The sequence below is a fragment of the Bombina bombina genome, chromosome 2 (assembly GCF_027579735.1).
Source record: "Bombina bombina isolate aBomBom1 chromosome 2, aBomBom1.pri, whole genome shotgun sequence".
In the NCBI taxonomy this organism is placed as follows: domain Eukaryota; kingdom Metazoa; phylum Chordata; class Amphibia; order Anura; family Bombinatoridae; genus Bombina; species Bombina bombina.
The window spans coordinates 323,870,878-323,889,737 of record NC_069500.1 but is presented as its reverse complement, the minus strand read 5'-3'; the positions used below and the strand labels follow the sequence as shown (position 1 = coordinate 323,889,737).

The following is an 18,860-nucleotide window of genomic DNA, read 5'->3' as shown; positions in this document are numbered from 1 at the left end:
TTTTATTTGCATTTGCCTGGCTGTCAGCCTGTGTGTGAGGCTCACAGCATATACTGTGATTAGTGCCACCACTGATATCTGCTTAACATTAGTGTAAATTTAAAAAAAAAAAAATTTAAATCATTTTGCTAGTGTAATCTAATTTCATTTTCTATCAGGCTTGTGTGTCAGTCTCACACAGCATATACTGTGGTTAATTGCTCTGTGCCAGCCACCACTCATATCTGCTTAACATTAGTGTAAATTTTAAAAAAAAAAATTTTAAATCATTTTGCTAGTGTAATCTAATTTCATTTTCTATCAGGCCTGTGTGTAAGGCTCACACAGCATATACTGAGGTTAATTGCTCTGTGCCAGCCATCACTCATATCTGCTTAACAATAACATTAGTGTAAATTTAAAAAAAAACAAAAACTTTTAAATCATTTTGCTAGTGTAATCTTATTTCATTTTCTATCAGGCCTGTGTGTCAGGCTCACACAGCATATACTGTGGTTAATTGCTCTGTGCCACCACTGATATCTGCTTAACAATCATTAGTGTAAATTAAAAAAAAAAAACCTTTTAAATCATTTTGCTAGTGTAATCTAATTTCATTTTCTATCAGGCCTGTGTGTCAGGCTCACACAGCATATACTGTGGTTAATTGCTCTGTGCCACCACTGATATCTGCTTAACAATCATTAGTGTAAATTAAAAAAAAAAAACCTTTTAAATCATTTTGCTAGTGTAATCTAATTTCATTTTCTATCAGGCCTGTGTGTCAGGGTCACACAGCATATACTGTGGTTAATTGCTCTGTGCCACCACTGATATCTGGTGTAACATTAGTGTAAAATTAAAAAAAAAAAAAACTTTTACATCAGTCCTCTTCTAGTGTTATTTAATTTTAGTTGCCAGGCCAGCCTGCCACTAGTGCCAGCCTGTGTGTCAGGCTGCCAGCACATACTGTGCCTACTTCTATCCTGAGTGCCACCACTCCTATCTGTTGTAACATTAGTGTAACTTTTTTAAAAAAAAAATGTTTACATCAGTCTGCTAGTGTTATTTAATTGCAGTTGCCTGTCTGCCAGTGTGTGTGCCAGGCCCACTTTCCAACTAGTGCCACAAATCATATTTGTTATAACAGTAGTGTAAATATTTTAAATAAAAACTTTTTTGACTGTGAATCATCAGTCTGCTAGTGCAATTGAATTGCAGTTGCCTGCCTGCCAGCGTGTGTGCCAGGCCGGGTGTGCATGTGAGTGTGTGTGTGTATGTGTGTTGTGCGTGCATGTGAGTGTGTGTATGTGTGGTGTGCATTCATGTGAGTGTGTGTGTGTATGTGTGGCGAGTACGTGCATGTGAGTGTGTATGTGTGGTGTGTGTATGTGTTGTGTGCATGTGAGTGGGTGTATGTGTGGTGTGCATGTGAGTGGGTATTTGTGTGTTGTGCGGGATATGAGTTGGTGTAAATGGAGGGGGGCTGCTTTGCCTTAAAATGCCCGGGCCTATTTTTGGTCCCAGTCCGGCCCTGGGCAGCAACTGTCATAGGTCATATTCATTTTAATAATTGTAAAAAAAAAAAAAATCCACTGGAAAAATCAAAGTAATGGCTTTTTGAATGGGACCTAAGACATTTTTTTGATGAAACTGTGCAAGTCAAAACTAAGTGATTATTCCTAAAATATCCCAAACTCTCTATTAAGGGATCATTATTTATATGTTAAAAATCCCTATCTTAAACACTTAAAGGGACAGTCTACACCAGAATTTGTATTGTTTAAAAAGATAGATAATCCCTTATTCCCCAGTTTTGCATAACAAACATTGTTATATTAATACACTTTTTACGTCTGTGATTACCTGGTTTCTAAGCCTCTGCAGACTGTCTCAGTTCTTTTGACTGACATGCATTTTAGCCAATCAGTGCTGACTCATAAATAACTACACGGGAGTGAGCATGTTATCTATATGACACACGTGAACTAGCAGTGTCTAACCGTGAAAAACTGTCAAAATGCACTGAGATAAGAGGTAGTTCAACGGCTTAGAAATTAGTATATGAACCTACCTAGGTTTAGCTTTTCACAAAGAATATCAAGAGAGTAAAGCAAATTTGATGATAAAAGTAACTTAGAAAGTTGTTTAAAATTGCATGTCTTATTGGAATCATGAAAGTTTAATTTTGACTAGACTGTACCTTTAAGGAAAGAAGGTGGGTTCAGTGCTGAGTATTACGTAGCATTCTTTTTTGAGATCTTGCAAATAATTCCTTTGTTTTGTGCTTGTTTCCCCAGCATGGCTGGCTTCTTGAGTCATTTCTTTGAACGCTAGTGGGAGTTGAAGTACAATGTCATAGCATATTCTGCTTTCCAATATAAATTAAATCTTCTAGCAATCCCTCTATTGCATGAACCATTGTGACACTGAGGTAATGAGAGGACATTAAATCTTCTAAACGTTCTTTGATGCTCTATGCAGACATGAAAGGGAAGATAAGACCACAAAATGAGTTGCATAGATATATAGATATATCATAAACTTAGTTTTCAAATTTATCTTTAAAGGGACTCTCAGGTTAAATTACATTTTCATGATTCAGATACAGCATGTCATTTTAATTTTATTTCCAATTTACTTCCATTAAAAAAAATGTGCACAGTCTTTTATATTTACACTTTTTGAGTCACCATATCCTACTGAGCATGTGCAAGAATTCAGACTATACGTATATGCATTTGTGATTGGCTGAATGCTATCACATGGTACAAGGGGAGTGGAAATATGCATAACTTTGAAATTTGTTATAAAAAAATCTACTACTCAATTGAAGTTCAGACTAATTGCTATTGCATTATCTTGTTATCTTGCATTTGTTGATTATGCAAATCTAATGTGTTGACTGGTCCTTTAAGACCTGTAAATTTCAAAATGTTTACTATTTTACTTTTGGCAAGCTATTGCCTAATATGTTTAGGGTAATTAATATATATAGATAGATATAAATATATCTATACATAGACATATATGTGCAGCCACAAATATCCAGCTAGCTCCCAGTAGTGCATTGCTGCTCCTGAGTCTATCTAGATATGCTTTCAACAAAGAGTACTAAGAAAACAAAGAAACTGTGATAATAGAAGTACATTGAAACATTTTTTGCATGCTCTATCAGAATCATGAAAGCTACATTTTGACTTTCATGCTCCTTTAAAGGGACACTGAACCCAAATTTTTTCTTTAGTGATTCAGATAGAGCATGCAATTTTAAGCACCTTTCTAATTTACTCCTATTAACACATTTTCTTCATTCTCTTTGTATCGTTATTTGAAATGCGAGAATGTAAGTTTAGATGCCGGCCCATTTTTTGGTGAACAATAAACAAGTGCTGTACATGGTTCTGAACCAAAAAAAACAAACTTAGATGCCTTCTTTTTCAAATAAAGATAGCAAGAGAACGAAGAAAAATTGATAATAGGAGTAAATTAGAAAGTTGCTTAAAATTGCATGCTCTATCTGAATCACGAATGAAAAAATTTGGGTTCAGTGTCCCTTTAACCCCTTAATGACAAGTGACGTACCAGGTACGTCCTGCAAAAACTTGCAGTTAGTGACAATGGACGTACCTGGTACGTCACTTGTCTAAGAGAGTGCTGGAAGCGATCGCAATCGCTTCCAGCAGCTCTCAGGGTATTGCAGTGATGCCTCGATATTGAGGCATCCTGCAATACCCTTAGAAAGCATCCGATGCAGAGAGAGCCACTCTGTGGCCCTCTCTGCACCGGTAGCGATGCGGCCGGTTCGTTGGTGGGTGGGAGCGCAACTGGGAGGCGGGTGGGCGGCCCATCGCTACCCGGCATCCGGCTCCTGTTAGTGCAATGTGCACGCCGGGTGCCGGGAGCGTGCGGGGGCGCGCATGCGCGTGCGCGTGCGCGCGCGGGTGCGCGCGCACGCCCGCGATCACCTACCCACACTGACACCAATGAGTGGGAAGAGGGGGGGAAATATATATATATGAGGATCTGGGAGGGGGAGGGGGTTGGGGTATTGTGGGGGGCTGCTACACTACAGAAAAAAATAAATTAGTAATAAAAAATAATAATTAAAAACACTTTTTTGGGGGGCAAATTGGGTACTGGCAGACAGCTGCCAGTACCCAAGATGGCGGCAATTAGGTAGGGGAGAGGGTTAGATTGCTGGGGGGGGGGATCATGGAGGTTGGGGCTAAGGCAGGAGTCCATCACAGCTAAAACATTTTATTTTTTTTTATTAAAAAAAATAAAAACTCCTTTTATTTAGTACTGGCAGACTTTCTGCCAGTACTTAAGATGGCGGGGACAATTGTGGGGTGGGGGAGGGAAGAGAACTGTTTGGGAGGGATCAGGGGGTGGGATGTGTCAGGTGGGAGGCTGATCTCTACCCTAAAGCTAAAATTAACCCTGCAAGCTCCCTACAAGCTACCTAATTTAACCCCTTAACTGCTGGGCATAATTTACGTGTGGTGCGCAGCAGCATTTAGCGGCCTTCTACTTACCAAAAAGCAACCACAAAGCCATATAAGTCTGCTATTTCTGAACAAAGGGGATCCCAAAGAAGCATTTACAACCATTTGTGCCTTAATTGCAGAAGCTGTTTGTAAATAATTTCAGTGGGAAACCTAAAGTTTGTGACAAAATTTGTGAAAAAGTGAACTTTTTTTTTTATTTGATGACATTTGGCGGTGAAATGGTGGCATGAAATATACCAAAATGGGCCTAGATCAATACTTTGGGTTGTCTTCTAAAAAAAAATATATACATGTCAAGGGATATTCAGGTATTCCTGACAGATATCAGGGTTCCAATGTAACTAGCGCTAATTTTGAAAAAAAGTTGTTTGGAAATAGCAAAGTGCTACTTGTATTTATGGCCCTATAACTTGCAAAAAAAGTAAAGAACATGTAAACATTGGGTATTTCTAAACTCAGGACAAAATTTAGAAACTATTTAGCATAGGTGTTTTTTGGTGATTGTAGATGTGTAACAGATTTTGGGGGTCAAAGTTAGAAAAAGTGTGTTTTTTTTCAATTTTTTCCTCATATTTTATATTTTTTTTTATAGGAAATTATAAGATATGATGAAAATAATGGTATCCTTAGAAAGTCCATTTAATGGCGAGAAAAACGGTATATAATATGTATGGGTACAGTAAATGAGTAAGAGGAAAATTACAGCTAAACACAAACACTGCAGAAATGTAAAAATAGCCATTGTCATTAAGGGTAAGAAAATTGAAAAATGGTCCGGTCATTAAGGGGTTAAGCATTGTGGTTTGTCCCTGAAGAAATTCTCACAAATTTATAAACTTTTTTTATCCTTTATAACTTTACTTTTGTTATTCCATTTAAATAAAAAAGGTGACAAAAGATTAAAAGCTTTTAAAATGTTGTGTTTGACTGTTGTATATTTCTATACACATTTTCTGTTTTATGTGATACAGTACTAGAAATAAGTCCTTTTTCATTGATGTACAACACAGCATAACATATTCTGAATCAGAGAAGCAGATTATAGCCGAATTGGTTTAGGTTTTAGCTTTATTTGCTTATAGCTTTCCTTTTATATACCGTGTGGAAAAGTTTGCATCCATCATAGTAACATAAAAATGCATTACCATTATCCTATGAAAAGTAATCTTCAGGAGGCTACAAGAGATAACTATTATTTTTTTTTGTAATTAAATTAAACAAATATTAAAATGTATGTATCCAGATTTAGTAAGGTGTCCAAATGTTTCTATGCAAAAAAATAAATAAAATCAAATGCACTAAATATATTTCTAATCTATATGTGTTAGGTGCTACCACATTAATAAATTTTGATATATTGTATGCACCTTACCCTAATCATTTGGAATTTATGTTACACTGCAGGGATCTGCAAACATATCAACACTGGGATGCAATGAAAGGCAAATTTCAACATTGTGGCACCCATGAATAGAGGGAGGTGGGGAATATCCACAATACTATACATATATAATGTACTTAGTGTGTAAGAGCCCTCTAACTTTTTACTTCTATGAAATCATAGATACTAGAAGGCTCCCCTTATTTGATTAAAGAGACATTAAACACTAAATAAATGCTAGATAGAATGATGCTGTATTAAACAATAATATTGGCATTAAATTACCAGTTACCAAATGGTCTTCATATCAGGCAATCTGAGGTTGTTTAGGGCAGATGTAGTTTTTATCATCTTAATTATATTGTGCTTGTTTTTATAGGTTATCACAAGAAAATTATCACACAAGCAAGGCGGTGGGAACACTATAATGACCACAGGTCCAAGGAGCCTGTCGGGATTTGGATCTAGTCGGATACTGCTTTTGATAATGGCTTCTCAAGTGGCTGAAACGCTAGGTTTAATATATTTATCCTTAATCCACATTATACATGAAATCCAGGGTTGATGTTAACTTCTACCTTTACACAAAGCTTCTTTGATATGCAGCCTGGAAATTATTAACCAGGCAGGAGGAACCTGCAGATATGCATTCAACTTTATGTAATTTATTAATTTTTGGAAGCTAGAAGTAAAATTTTTAGGATCTGAAACTCCCTGGTTGACTTGGTTTTTCAACAGTTATTGGACTCTAATAAATGCAGCATGTATAGGGGGTATATGAGCCCTGCCTCATATTCTGTCCTGGGGCTTCTACGTACGACCCTGGAGAAGGAGTTGTGATTAATTTACACCAAACACTAAGGATTATTATATTTGGCACATAATAAAGAGCAGCACAAATGGCTTAATAGGTCAGTTATATTTCAGGGAACCGTTAAGATATCTAACATGGTGTCAAATGTAATTTAATATATTTTACAGATACATTTACCGTCAGAATACACCACAGCTTATTTGTCATTTATTATTAACTGCAGGTGGCGGATTTACATAAAATACACAGCTTTATTTTTTCACAGTTTATTTTCAGAGTAGAAAATCACTTTAACTCCTTGGGTGCTAGAGTCTGCAACACCATTCAGCTCTCTGTGGTACAGCAGACTGACACCAAAAAAAGCATCATAAAGCTATTTACAAATTTACAAAAGAAGCAGATTATTCATTTTAGATATACTGTAGATAAGACAATCTGTCCAATGTATTATTTCTATACGACTTCCAATATCTAACCAAAATAATGTATAACTTATCTCCAATATCACTATGTGAGGTGTGCTTATTTAAGGAAATAGCCTTAAAGGGACATTAAATAGCTGGGCACAACTACAGTCTTCAAAGTGGTTCTCTTATTTTATCAACGTAAAAGTGCCCAATGTTGACACTTCTCCTCTTCGTACTGCTACATTGGAGCTTAGGTATTCTCACACGCTAACAAATAGGCAGTGCACAAATCAGTCATGTTGCTGGCTTTTTGACAACTCTATTATGTGCTTAAGGTTAGTGTACACAATAGAGAACAATACAGTCACTGTACAGCTCTATATTATTTCTGAGGGTGTTTTTATAGACATATTTTATGTAACTTAAGCTGTGTAAAAAAGATGCAAAACTATGAAGCTCTCACTCTGTATCATGCGCACGTGACACACCCGCAGCATCGCTGATCTGTAAATGTGCACTGCTTCTGTCTCAGGGTGTGAGAAAACCTAATCATCTAGACAGTGGTGTCCAGTCTGAAGACGTGGAGCTTCACCAACTGGCACCTATAAGTTGTTTTATTAGGTAAATGGCTTTTAAGAGAGCTGCAGGCACAGGAGCAAAAACAATAGTATTGTAAGTCGAAAAATATTCTATTGCAGTTATGACCAGCAGTTTAAAGGGACGTGTTTTTTTCTTTCATGATTAAGATAGAGCATGACATTTTAAGCAACTTTCTAATTTACTCCTATTATCAATTTTTCTTCATTCTCTTGGTATCTTTATTTAAAAAAGGAGAAATGTAAACCAACAATCAGCAAGTGCTAATCAGGATTCTGAACCAAAAATGGGCCAACTCCTAAGCTTACATTACTGCTTTTCAAATACGAAGAACAATTGATAATAAAATCATGAAAGAAAACATTTGGGTTTCATATCCCTTAAATAACCCTTTAAGTGTACAGGATGCTGATATTGTATGCATCTTATCTGAACCCTGTACTCATATATTTCCCTTTTTTTTTTTTAAATCCTCATAAAAATAAAAGGCAGTGGTGTTTTTTAGTACCTCAGAGGTACAGCAGTAAGTGGCCGTATGATTTAAACCTATAATAAAAGGCACACAACACTCAGGTTCATCTGGTACTTATGTACTTTGACTTGACGTTTGATTTACCTACCATTTATGACATTATTCTTTATGTTTGATTTTAAATGAATTACATTTAATCTCTCGGTAATGTGCTTTTGAAAGTTCTGCGACAAATGTTATTCTATGGCTAACTGTATATCAGACGTGTGACTAATCAGATGGTAGTTATCATAAAATAGAACATCAACGTTTCATGGCTAACAATATATTGAACTAGAGGTATTTCCTGTTATAGAAATATTTTAATAATGACTTTAGGTATTTGCAAGACTGAATGATGCACAGCATCCTGAGAATGTCTTATGTTTTTCTACAACCCTTTAAGGAAAGAATCAAAGGTATTTCCAGTTAGTGGAGTGACAATTTTATGGAGGAGATCGTCAATACTTTTTGATCCTTACATGGGTTCCATTTGCAATATTCTATACTAATATGAACACACTGATACCTACAATAAAATGAACAGTGAGATGTTTTGTAGTTCTTGACTGGTTGGCAATGAACAATATTGCAAGAAGAACAAATTATTATTACTCTGAAAAATCAGAGCTACCTATAAGAGATAAGAATATAATATCGTTTCTTGAAAGAAACATCAAGATGCAGATGCCCTGCACAAGTGTTCATTTAGCTGAGTATTGTCCTCTCATATATTGAGTTGGAGAGAAGATGTTCATCCCAATCATGTATTTAATGACCTGAAAAACTCAGTCTGTTTAATGGCATCTTTGGAGAAGTAGGTCATTACTTAGACTTAGAGTGTTCTTTTGTTTCTTCTGGAGAATGTCTAAAGTATTCAGCTATAAGATGGCTATTTTGGTACATAAACATCCCTGCCAAAGTGAGTCCTATTCCAGTGTAACTAAGGGCTGTAAGGTGACTTCCAAAGAGCACACGAGACAGAACCAGGTTCCCAACGACATTTAGGTTTCCTAGCACATGTATAGTGACAGCAGATGTCAGCGTGATGACAAAGAAGCTGGCCAAGTTGTACAGCACAGAACCCAGGCAGCTAAGAAGAATGAAAAGCCAGAGTTTGTTATCACAGTCTGGTGGAGTCTCCCACACGACTTCTGTTTCAATGAGCAGCGCAGCCAGAAAGAGGATACAAAAGCTGGGAATAGACATCAGGTACAGAAGTGTCACAGAGTGAATATTTTCTTCTTTCAGAAGTGAACCTGATTAAAAAAAAAAAAGCATCAATTAATAAAAAGTGATGGCATGAAGTAAGGTGTTTTACAGTAACAAATGTGGCACTGTTAAATAGCAAACGTAAGTAATGTACACATTTTATAGCTGTTTAATGCAAGTGATTTCTGTGATTTAGACAAAGGATACCATTTTAAAAAGCTTTCCAATTTACTTCTATTATCAAATTTGCTTTGTTCCTATGGTATTCAGTGTTGAAGAGATACCTAAGTAGGCATCTGAAGCTCTATATGGCAGGAAATAGTGCTGCCATCTAATACTCTTGCAAATGAATAGCATAACATTCATGCAAAACTGCTGCCATATAGTGCTCCAGAAATAGGCCGGCTCCTAAGCATACGCCTTTGCTTTTCAACAAATGATACCAAGAGAATGAAGAAAATTGATAAAATAAATAAATTAGAATGTTGTTTAAAATTGCATGCTCTATCTGAATCATAAAAGTGAAATTTTGGGTTGTATATCCCTTTAAAAACACCAAATTCAGCTTCTGCCGACTTGAAGAGTTAGTTCTAATGCAAAATTCTTATACTACTGAAAAACCCTTCTACAACATCATTTCCATCATTCTGACAAACATCTAGTCATCTTAACAGCTTCATGCCATTGTGATGTCCCATGCCATCCTAACAGCAATGGGCTTCAACGCCATTAGGACAGCATGGAACGTCCTACCACATATGGAGCCCTGCAACTTCCACCTTTGACAAAGGCAAGGATCGGCCTGGGTGGCGTACCTAGCAGCGTAGACAATCTCTCATGATCTGATCCAAGCCTTGAAATCACATTTTTACTAATAGTGTTTTAAATCGGAACGTTGTAACAATGTCAACACTATTGTACTGCCACAAAGTGGTTAAAGAGCCATTGTACACCAGATTTTTCTTTGCATAAATGTTTTGTAGATGATCCACTTATATAGCCCATCTGGGAGTGTTTTTGTAACAATTTTTAGTTCTGCTGATTTTCAGACTCCTTACCAAGCCCCAAAGTGTCAGATGTAAATACGAGTGCTTACAAACTCCTGGCTTACGTTTGTCTAATCTGTCTTTTCATATGCAGAGAAGTGGGGAGGGGGATAGTGTCTGCTCCCAGCCCCTTTCAGTGGGTGTCTCGGACTAACCTCATCAACAGTGCTAAACTTGGAGCTTCTGAGTTTTTATAAGGTTTTATACTGGATTTTTAGATCAGTATCTCTTTATAGTAGTGTCTACTACATGCAGTTATATGAAATTTGGTGTATTCTGTCTCTTTAAGGAACGTGGAACATAATATAATAAGTGACAATGTAAACATGAAAAGGCTCCAGGTGCTGTAAGTCATTGAAAGCAATGAATTGTTTATTAATCAAACCCATTTTGGCCTCAGATTTCATGATTTTTCATGGCAGTTTCCATAAAGTCATCTTACTGCCTGCAAATGTAGCAAGCACAATTTTTGCTAATGGAAGTATATTGCCTCTATTTCATATTGAAATGCTTCAATGCACATCCCACATGTTGACCTTTCTATCCCTTTTATAAGGTAATATACCATAAGGGTGTCAGAAGTGCAGAAAAGATCCCAGGTAGAAAGTCAGTGCAAGAGAGGTTTGGTTTGAGTCATGTAGAGATGTCAGGGAGTCACAGACAATAATTGGTTGGTCTGCCCTCATGTAAATCCACTGGGTACTCTCCAACACATATGTGTGTCCACCAGGTTTTATTTCTTGACCCAAACACACATACTCATAGGAGCTTTTCCCACTATCTATCTATCTATCTATCTATCTATCTATCTATCTATCTATCTATCTATCATCTGTACTTATCACCTGATAATGAATACAGCAGTATGTATTATTCGTCTGCCACTAATTTAATTAATGTAAGACGTATTTTAATATGTTTATGCTCTCTCATATCTGCAACATCCCTTTAACAGTCCAACTGAAAAGGTATGGGGTTTACTAGACCATATAGTCAAAATCTGTCACAATGGACACGGTACAAAACACTGGCTCTCTCAGTAGGTGCAACCTGCCAGTGTGAGGGTACATGGATGGATGCTCTCTGGGGCAGAACTACCTTTGGTGCAGCAGGTGCAGTGGCACCAGGGCCCATAGCAGCCAGAATATACATTGCATTGTGCAGAATGTGTACAATCCCAATGGAGGGAAGCTTTTTATTAGTGCAGGTTGCGGGTCCATCTGTCTGTCTAACTATCCTCAAAATCATTATACAGCGCAGCATGTATATTATTATTATTACTTACTACTCAGTTACCTTTGGGGGGCCCAAAAATAATGTTGCACCAGGGCCCTCTGTTGAATAGGTCTGCTACTGGATACTATGTATGTAACATGCTCAACAAAAGCTGTCACTGGAACAGTTATAGCTTTTACTTTTTACTAATCCATGTGTGTTGTAAAAATTCTACTAATCAAAAATGAAATACACTGATGTGTAATTGTAACTTAATACTGATTTTTATAATGAATGATGAAATATCTGGCAACATTTGAGCATGGCAACCTAAAATAATGATACAAAACAGCAAACAGGCACATAGCCTCTGTGGGGAAAAGGGAATTTCCCAGGGACAATAAAGCTGTTTTTTTATTGTATTAAAGCAGTGATTCTCATCCAGAGTCACATCATATGGCTAAGGGTGCTATATAGAATAATTTCTAGTGCTATAAGAGACAGAGAAGGTGGGGGAGATTTTAAAAGTTTTAAAAGTTGCACAATATGCTAAAACATTACATTACATGCTTCCATTCCTTAGAGCAGGGCTCAATAAACACAGGAGCCAGGGAGCCATTGGCTCCTAGAATTTTACCCCTGGCTCCTAACTTTTTGAGTTACTCTACATATATCTATATACAAATACCACTGTTTGACTCCTAAAAGTATGTCTGCAAAGCTCCTAAATGTTAAAAAGATTAATCAACCCCTAAGTTAGAGCATGTCATTTTATAACTATGGACTATGTGTTTGCCCCCATACAGCTGGGCCATGCAACTAGTGCTGCTGATTGGGTCAATATCAGTTTACTCTCTGGACCAGCATTTCTTTGCATTTCCCTATTGGTACTTTACCTATGTGTTTAACACAATTTACTGTTTTCACTATAATGACCTTCTAAAAATTAGTTGTTTTATTCACATATATTGTAACTTTTACCTTGTATCTTTAACTTGGATAGTAAAACAGTCTACCTTAACCCTTTCAGTAGCAAATACCTTATTGGTATTATACTACAAGAAGTTATTTTACAACACACAAATATACAGACTATTATTCTTGTTTCTCTTCAATGCAGGTGATAAATAAATACATATCACTAAATATAGTAAGGGAAATATTCATGATGCCACCTCTCCCTATCTGAAATTGTTCCCTACACAGTTTATGTGGTTCATTTCACAATGGCACGTTTGCATTTGGCACTGTTAAACTGCATGTTTTCTTAGCATAATTTATAATTCTGGTATGATAGAATTTAACCCACACAATAAATTACAGAATCATTTATATGTGATGTTTCATTATAGCATTTTACCTGTTACCTCTCACAGTGGCACACTTTAACTGTGCAACATACAGGTGAAACTCGAAAAATTAGAATATCGTGCAAAAGTTCATTTATTTCACTAATGCAACTTAAAAGGTGAAACCGTGAAACTAATATGAGATAGACTCATTACATGCAAAGCAAGTTAGTTCAAGCCGTGATTTGTCATAATTGTGATGATTATGGCTTACAGCTCATGAAAACCCCAAATCCACAATCTCAGAAAATTTGAATATTACATGCAATCAATAAAACAAGGATTGTACATACCTGTAGAACAATATCGGACCTCTGAAAAGTATAAGCATGCATACTGTATGTACCCAGTACTTGGTTTGGGCCCCTTTTGCAGCAATTACTGCCTCAATGCGGCATGGCATGGAAGCTATAAGCCTGTGGCACTGCTGAGGTGTTATGGAAGACCAGGATGCTTCAATAGTGGCCTTCAGCTCTTCTGCATTGTTCGGTCTCATGTCTCTCATCTTTCTCTTGGCAATGCCCCATAGATTCTCTATAGAGTTCAGGTCAGGCGAGTTTGCTGGCCAATCAAGCACAGTAATCCCACGGTCATTGAACCAGGTTTTTGTGCTTTTGGCAGTGTGGGCAGGTGCCAAGTCCTGCTGGAAAATGAAGTCAGCATCCCCATAGAGCTCGTCTGTGGAAGGAAGCATGAAGTGCTCCAAAATCTCATGGTAGACGGCTGCGTTGACCCTGGACTTAATGAAGCACAGTGGACCAAAACCAGCAGATGACATTGCTCCCCAAATCAATACAGACTATGGAAACTTCACACTGGACTTCAAGCATCTTGCAGTGTGTGCCTCTCCATTCTTCCTCCATAATCTGGGTCCTTGGTTTCCAAATGAGATGCAAAATTTGCTCTCATCAGAAAAAAGGACTTTGGACCACTGCGCAACAGACCAGGTCTGTTTTTCTTTAGCCCAGGTAAGACGCTTCTGACGTTGTTTGTTGTTCAGGAGTGGCTTGACAAGAGGAATAAGACATTTGAAGCCCATGTCCAGGATCTGTCTGTGTGTGGTGGCTCTTGTGAAAGTCCCCAACAATTTTGAATGGCCTTTTCCTGACAATCCTCTCCAGGCTGCGGTCATCCCTGCTGCTTGTGCACATTTTTTCTTCCACACTTTTCCCTTCCACATAACTTTCTATTAATGTGCTATGATACAGCATTTTGGGAACATCCAACTTCTTTTGCAATTGCCTTTTGAGGCTTTCCCTCCTTATGGAGGGTGTTAATGATGGTTTTCTGCACATCTGTCAGGTCAGCAGTCTTTCCCATGATTGTGATTCCTACTGAACCAGACTGAGAAACCATTTAAAGGTTTAGGAACCCTTTGCAGGTGTTATAACTTAATTAGCTGATTAGAGTGGGACACTTTGAGCCTAGAATTTTGTACCTTTCCAGAATATTCTAATTTTCTGAGATTGTGGATTTGGGGTTTTCATGAGCTGTAAGCCATAATCATCACAATTATGACAAATCACGGCTTGAACTATCTCATATATTAGTTTCACCTTTTAAGTTGCATTAGTGAAATAAATTAACTTTTGCACAATATTCTAATTTTTCGAGTTTCACCTGTATATTGATAACCACACATCGCATGTTACTATTTTCTACTGGCTGAATACATCATTTTCATTGGCTGGCTGACAATCTAATTGCCTTATCAAAGCTTTTGGTTTTCCTAACATGTTCAAAGGAACATCCATATGTTAGCTGTCATGAGCATCTGACTTATTGGAGAATGGGGGTAGAAGGATGAACGTAGTAATGGTGGTTGTATGAACATTGCTAGGGAGGGCACACTGACTTTTAGCTGAAATGTACATAACATACAAAGGAACAGTGACTAATGGAGTGACAGGTGTCAACCATGAACATACTGAACTGAGGTCTTTTATACAAACTTTAAATTCCTTTAAATCAGTGAGGTCAATTTCACAGCTTTACTTATTTGTATGTTATTTTAACCACCCCAGTTACTAAAGATTTGAGAAACTGGAGATTTATAGTCTTGACCTATATTAAATAAATCAAGACTTAATGAATTCACAGTGCCAGTGCTCTGTGGAGCCTCTAAAGTTGGCTTTAGCTCTGTTTTTTCCTCCCATGATACTCACTGGATGCATTTTAAGAGAACATTCATGACCTTAAATAACATGCAGAGTTATGTGATTTGCATTTCCAAGGAATGCACAAGAACTACAAATCCCATCATCCAATATGCAATTTGCAATGCACTCCTGGCTTTTACAGGCGCTTAGATTAGCGAGGCCACTTCAATTTATTCAAATCGATTTACTTTTCCATGTCTATTTCTTAAAATCAAGAGGCTAAAGGGACATAAAATCCACATTTTTTCTTTCATGATTTATAAAGAACATGCAATTATAAACAACTTTCTAATTTACTTCTATTATCTAACTTGTTTCATTCTATTGATATCCTTTGCTGAAAAGCATATCTAGATAGGCTTAGTAGCTGCTGATTGGTGAATGCACATAGATGCCTGGCCATCACCCATGTGAATCACTATTTCTTCAACAAAGGATATCTAAAGAATGCAGCAAATTACATAATAGAAGTAAATTTGAATGTTGTTTAAAATTGTATTCTCTACCTGAATCATGAAAGAAAAAAAATTGGGTTTAGTGTCCCTTTAAATCACCTTAGACTTTTTATTAAAGGAAAAAAAGTCTCAAAATCCAGAGCTTAAAACAGCTGGGTATTGGTGACTAGGCCTCAGTGGCCATGTTTAGCTCAACAACGGTGGTGCACTGTCTATCCACAGCTGACTTTAACCATGTGTTTAACTCCTTTGTAAGGGTTAAACACATAGTTCTGTTCAAGCAACAGCACGATAAAAAAATAGTATTATTATAATAAGCTAAATGGCACACAAGCTGGTAGGTCTTCTCTGTAAGTTGAGCACAGTGCATACCTACCAATTAGCATCAGTGTAAAAGCATGAATGCACCAGGTGAATGAATACAGCATTTATTAGATGTAAAACTACATATTTTAACACTTGTAATATGTATTGTAATCGGTTTCTGTCCCTCAGAAAACTGGAGTTACTCCTTTGACCCATTTGCAGAATTTTCTGTCAGCTAATAAGTCGGTAAGTGCATTTATCTGTTAATACTATTGTTTTTCATAGGATATAATGCTTTGTCTTCATTTTGTAATAAAATGTCAATGGTCACAAGCTTTTAGCAGTTATTAGAACAGTAATGGGCACAAGGGTGAGTTATAGGAGCTAGGATGTGAACATACCCAGGGATGGCTCACTGACATGTAAAACATTTGGTAAACACACACAATGGAGTTAACAGCTGCCAGGCAAGAGCATGCACAGGTTATTTTTAAGGATTTGTTTTTAACAAAAAGGACAAATCACAAACTGAGGTCAACAAATACTTAAATCTTAATAGTCAAGACAAATGCAAACATGAGTGTATCAATCTGATGGGTTGGAAACTTAGATGAGACAGAACAGCAAGGACAAAATAGTAATATCACAATAGTTTATCACAGATCAAGGTCTTAAATTCTGTGAGCCCTTCCAGAAGTGTCAAGCAGTCTTCATTTGTAATTATTTATCAAAACTGAAAAAACACATACACAAAAATCAAATTAATATATTGCCAAATACACTGTTGAAAAATGGTGTGTTGTATCAGGCTTGGTAAATGTTGCTGTACTATCACTCTGCAAAAAAACAGTAACACCGGAGACACCATAAAGCAGAGGCTGAAACAGTATCTTGTCTAGATTGCTCTGGTAGTTTACTATTAAAGCTGATACATTTTTCATCATTCCCTTAATGGCTTTATGATTTTTTTAAATTAAAACATATAGGGACATGATACCCAAATCTTAAATCACATGAACATCTCTATGTAAAAAAGGAAGATATTTTACCTCAAAATTTCCTCAGTAGCCACATACCACTGTAAAAAGACTTTAAAATCCAATCAGGATGGTGGTCCCAGGACTTGCAAAGGAGTGTGCATCTGGCATATGCGTCATTTATTTTCATCCTCAGTTTAAAGGGACAGTCAACACCAAAATTGTTATTGTTAAAAAAGATAGATAGCACCTTTACTACCCATTCCCCAGCTTTGCACAACCAACATTGTTATATTAATATACTTTATAACATTTAAACCTCTAAATTGCTGCCTGCTTCTAAGCCATTACAGACAACCTCTTATCACAACAGGAGAGTGCTAGTTGTGAGCCATATAGATAACATTGTGCTCACTCCCCGAGTTGTGCACAACACAGCACTAATTGACTAAAATGCAAGTGAATAGATAATAAATAGTCATGTGATCAGGGGCTGTCAAAAGAGGCTTAGATATAAGATAATCACAGAGGTAAAAAGTGTATTAATATAACCATGTTGGCTGTGCAAAACTGGGTAATGGGTGATAAAGGGATTATCTATCTTTTAAAACAATAAAACATTTGGAGTTGACTGTCCTTTTATGGACGTTTAATATAAAATCTTACAAGATTATGGTGAAATCATATGAGATCACAGTAAAGCAAAGTGTGAACACAGCACTGTAGAGAAACATAAAAAGATCACAGAGCACTCTGCTGAAATTTTTTTTGAGGTAAAATATCTTCTTTTTTTACATCAGTAAAATGTCTCTTTAAATAGACATTGTAAGTAAAAATGTGCTATGATTAGGGATGCCACCTCTCTTGGAAAAAAATACTGGCCACTATCATTAGCATAAATAATTATACAACATAACTCAGAAACTAAAGCTTCTAGGACTGATTTTAAATTATTGTTTGTTCGTAATTAGATTCCAGCGCACTTAGAATAAGTTTCACAATGATATGACCTTTATTTCTATATTTATTCTTTATTTTATATATTGGCCTGAAGCTTAAAAATACTGTCCATGCCAGTAAAATGCTGGCTGGGAGGCAACTCTAGCTATGATGTGTATGAAATGGCAGCAATTTAATATGTTTGTGTTTACGCTAGTTTATAACTAGCACCTGTATGAGTATGATTGGGATTTGCCTCCTTATAAAGGAATATGAAACCCCAAATATTTCCTTCATGTTTCAGATAGAGTATACTTTTTTTTAAATTAAATTTTCACAAATGAATACAGACCAGACCACGAGATTCTGATGGAAGTATGGGGACTGTCAGTAGTTTACTGGACTATTTTAATATTGCCACAAACCATCATTCCTCAAGAATGAGGATTTAAGGAACTAACAGACAGGAAAAGTGAAGAATAAACCTCTGGGGGGTAAAATAGAATATAAAAGCCTCATATAGACCCTCAGTTGCAACTACCGGTATAGCTATTAGGGATGGGCGAATGTTTAGCAACATTGAAAAATTAAACGAATTTTAACACATTCGATCAAATTGAATTTTGAATGTTTACATAACATTCTAACATTCCATTTTCGAATGTTCAGTTTCAAATTTTATGATTACATTCAAAAATATTCGTTTAGAAAAATTCGAACTTATATATTTGTAATAGTAGTTCTAATGGTTTCTTTAAATGTAATATTCGAATTATGCAATATTCGAATTCGAAAAATTCGAACTTATATATTTGTAATAGCATTTCTAATAATGCTTTATTTAAATGTAATATTCGAATTATGCAATATTCAAATTCGAAAAATTCAAATTTATATGTTTGTAATAGTATTTCTAATGCTTTCTTTAAATGTAATATTCAAATGATGCAATATTCAATCGAAATAGAAACATTCAAATTGATATATTTGTATCTATTATGT

General features: G+C 36.3%; 1 protein-coding gene across 1 annotated transcript in view; it reads right to left on the bottom strand.

Annotated features, from left to right (window-relative positions):
- Positions 1-6,771: 6,771 nt before the first annotated feature.
- Positions 6,772-18,860, bottom strand: part of LOC128648802 (solute carrier family 35 member E4-like) — a 33,709-nt gene continuing 21,620 nt past the window's right edge. The window contains exon 3 of the mRNA XM_053701673.1: positions 6,772-9,459. Within this exon, the coding sequence (XP_053557648.1) occupies positions 9,026-9,459 (434 nt within the window). The 3' untranslated portion in view covers positions 6,772-9,025. The remainder of the gene's footprint in view (positions 9,460-18,860) is intronic.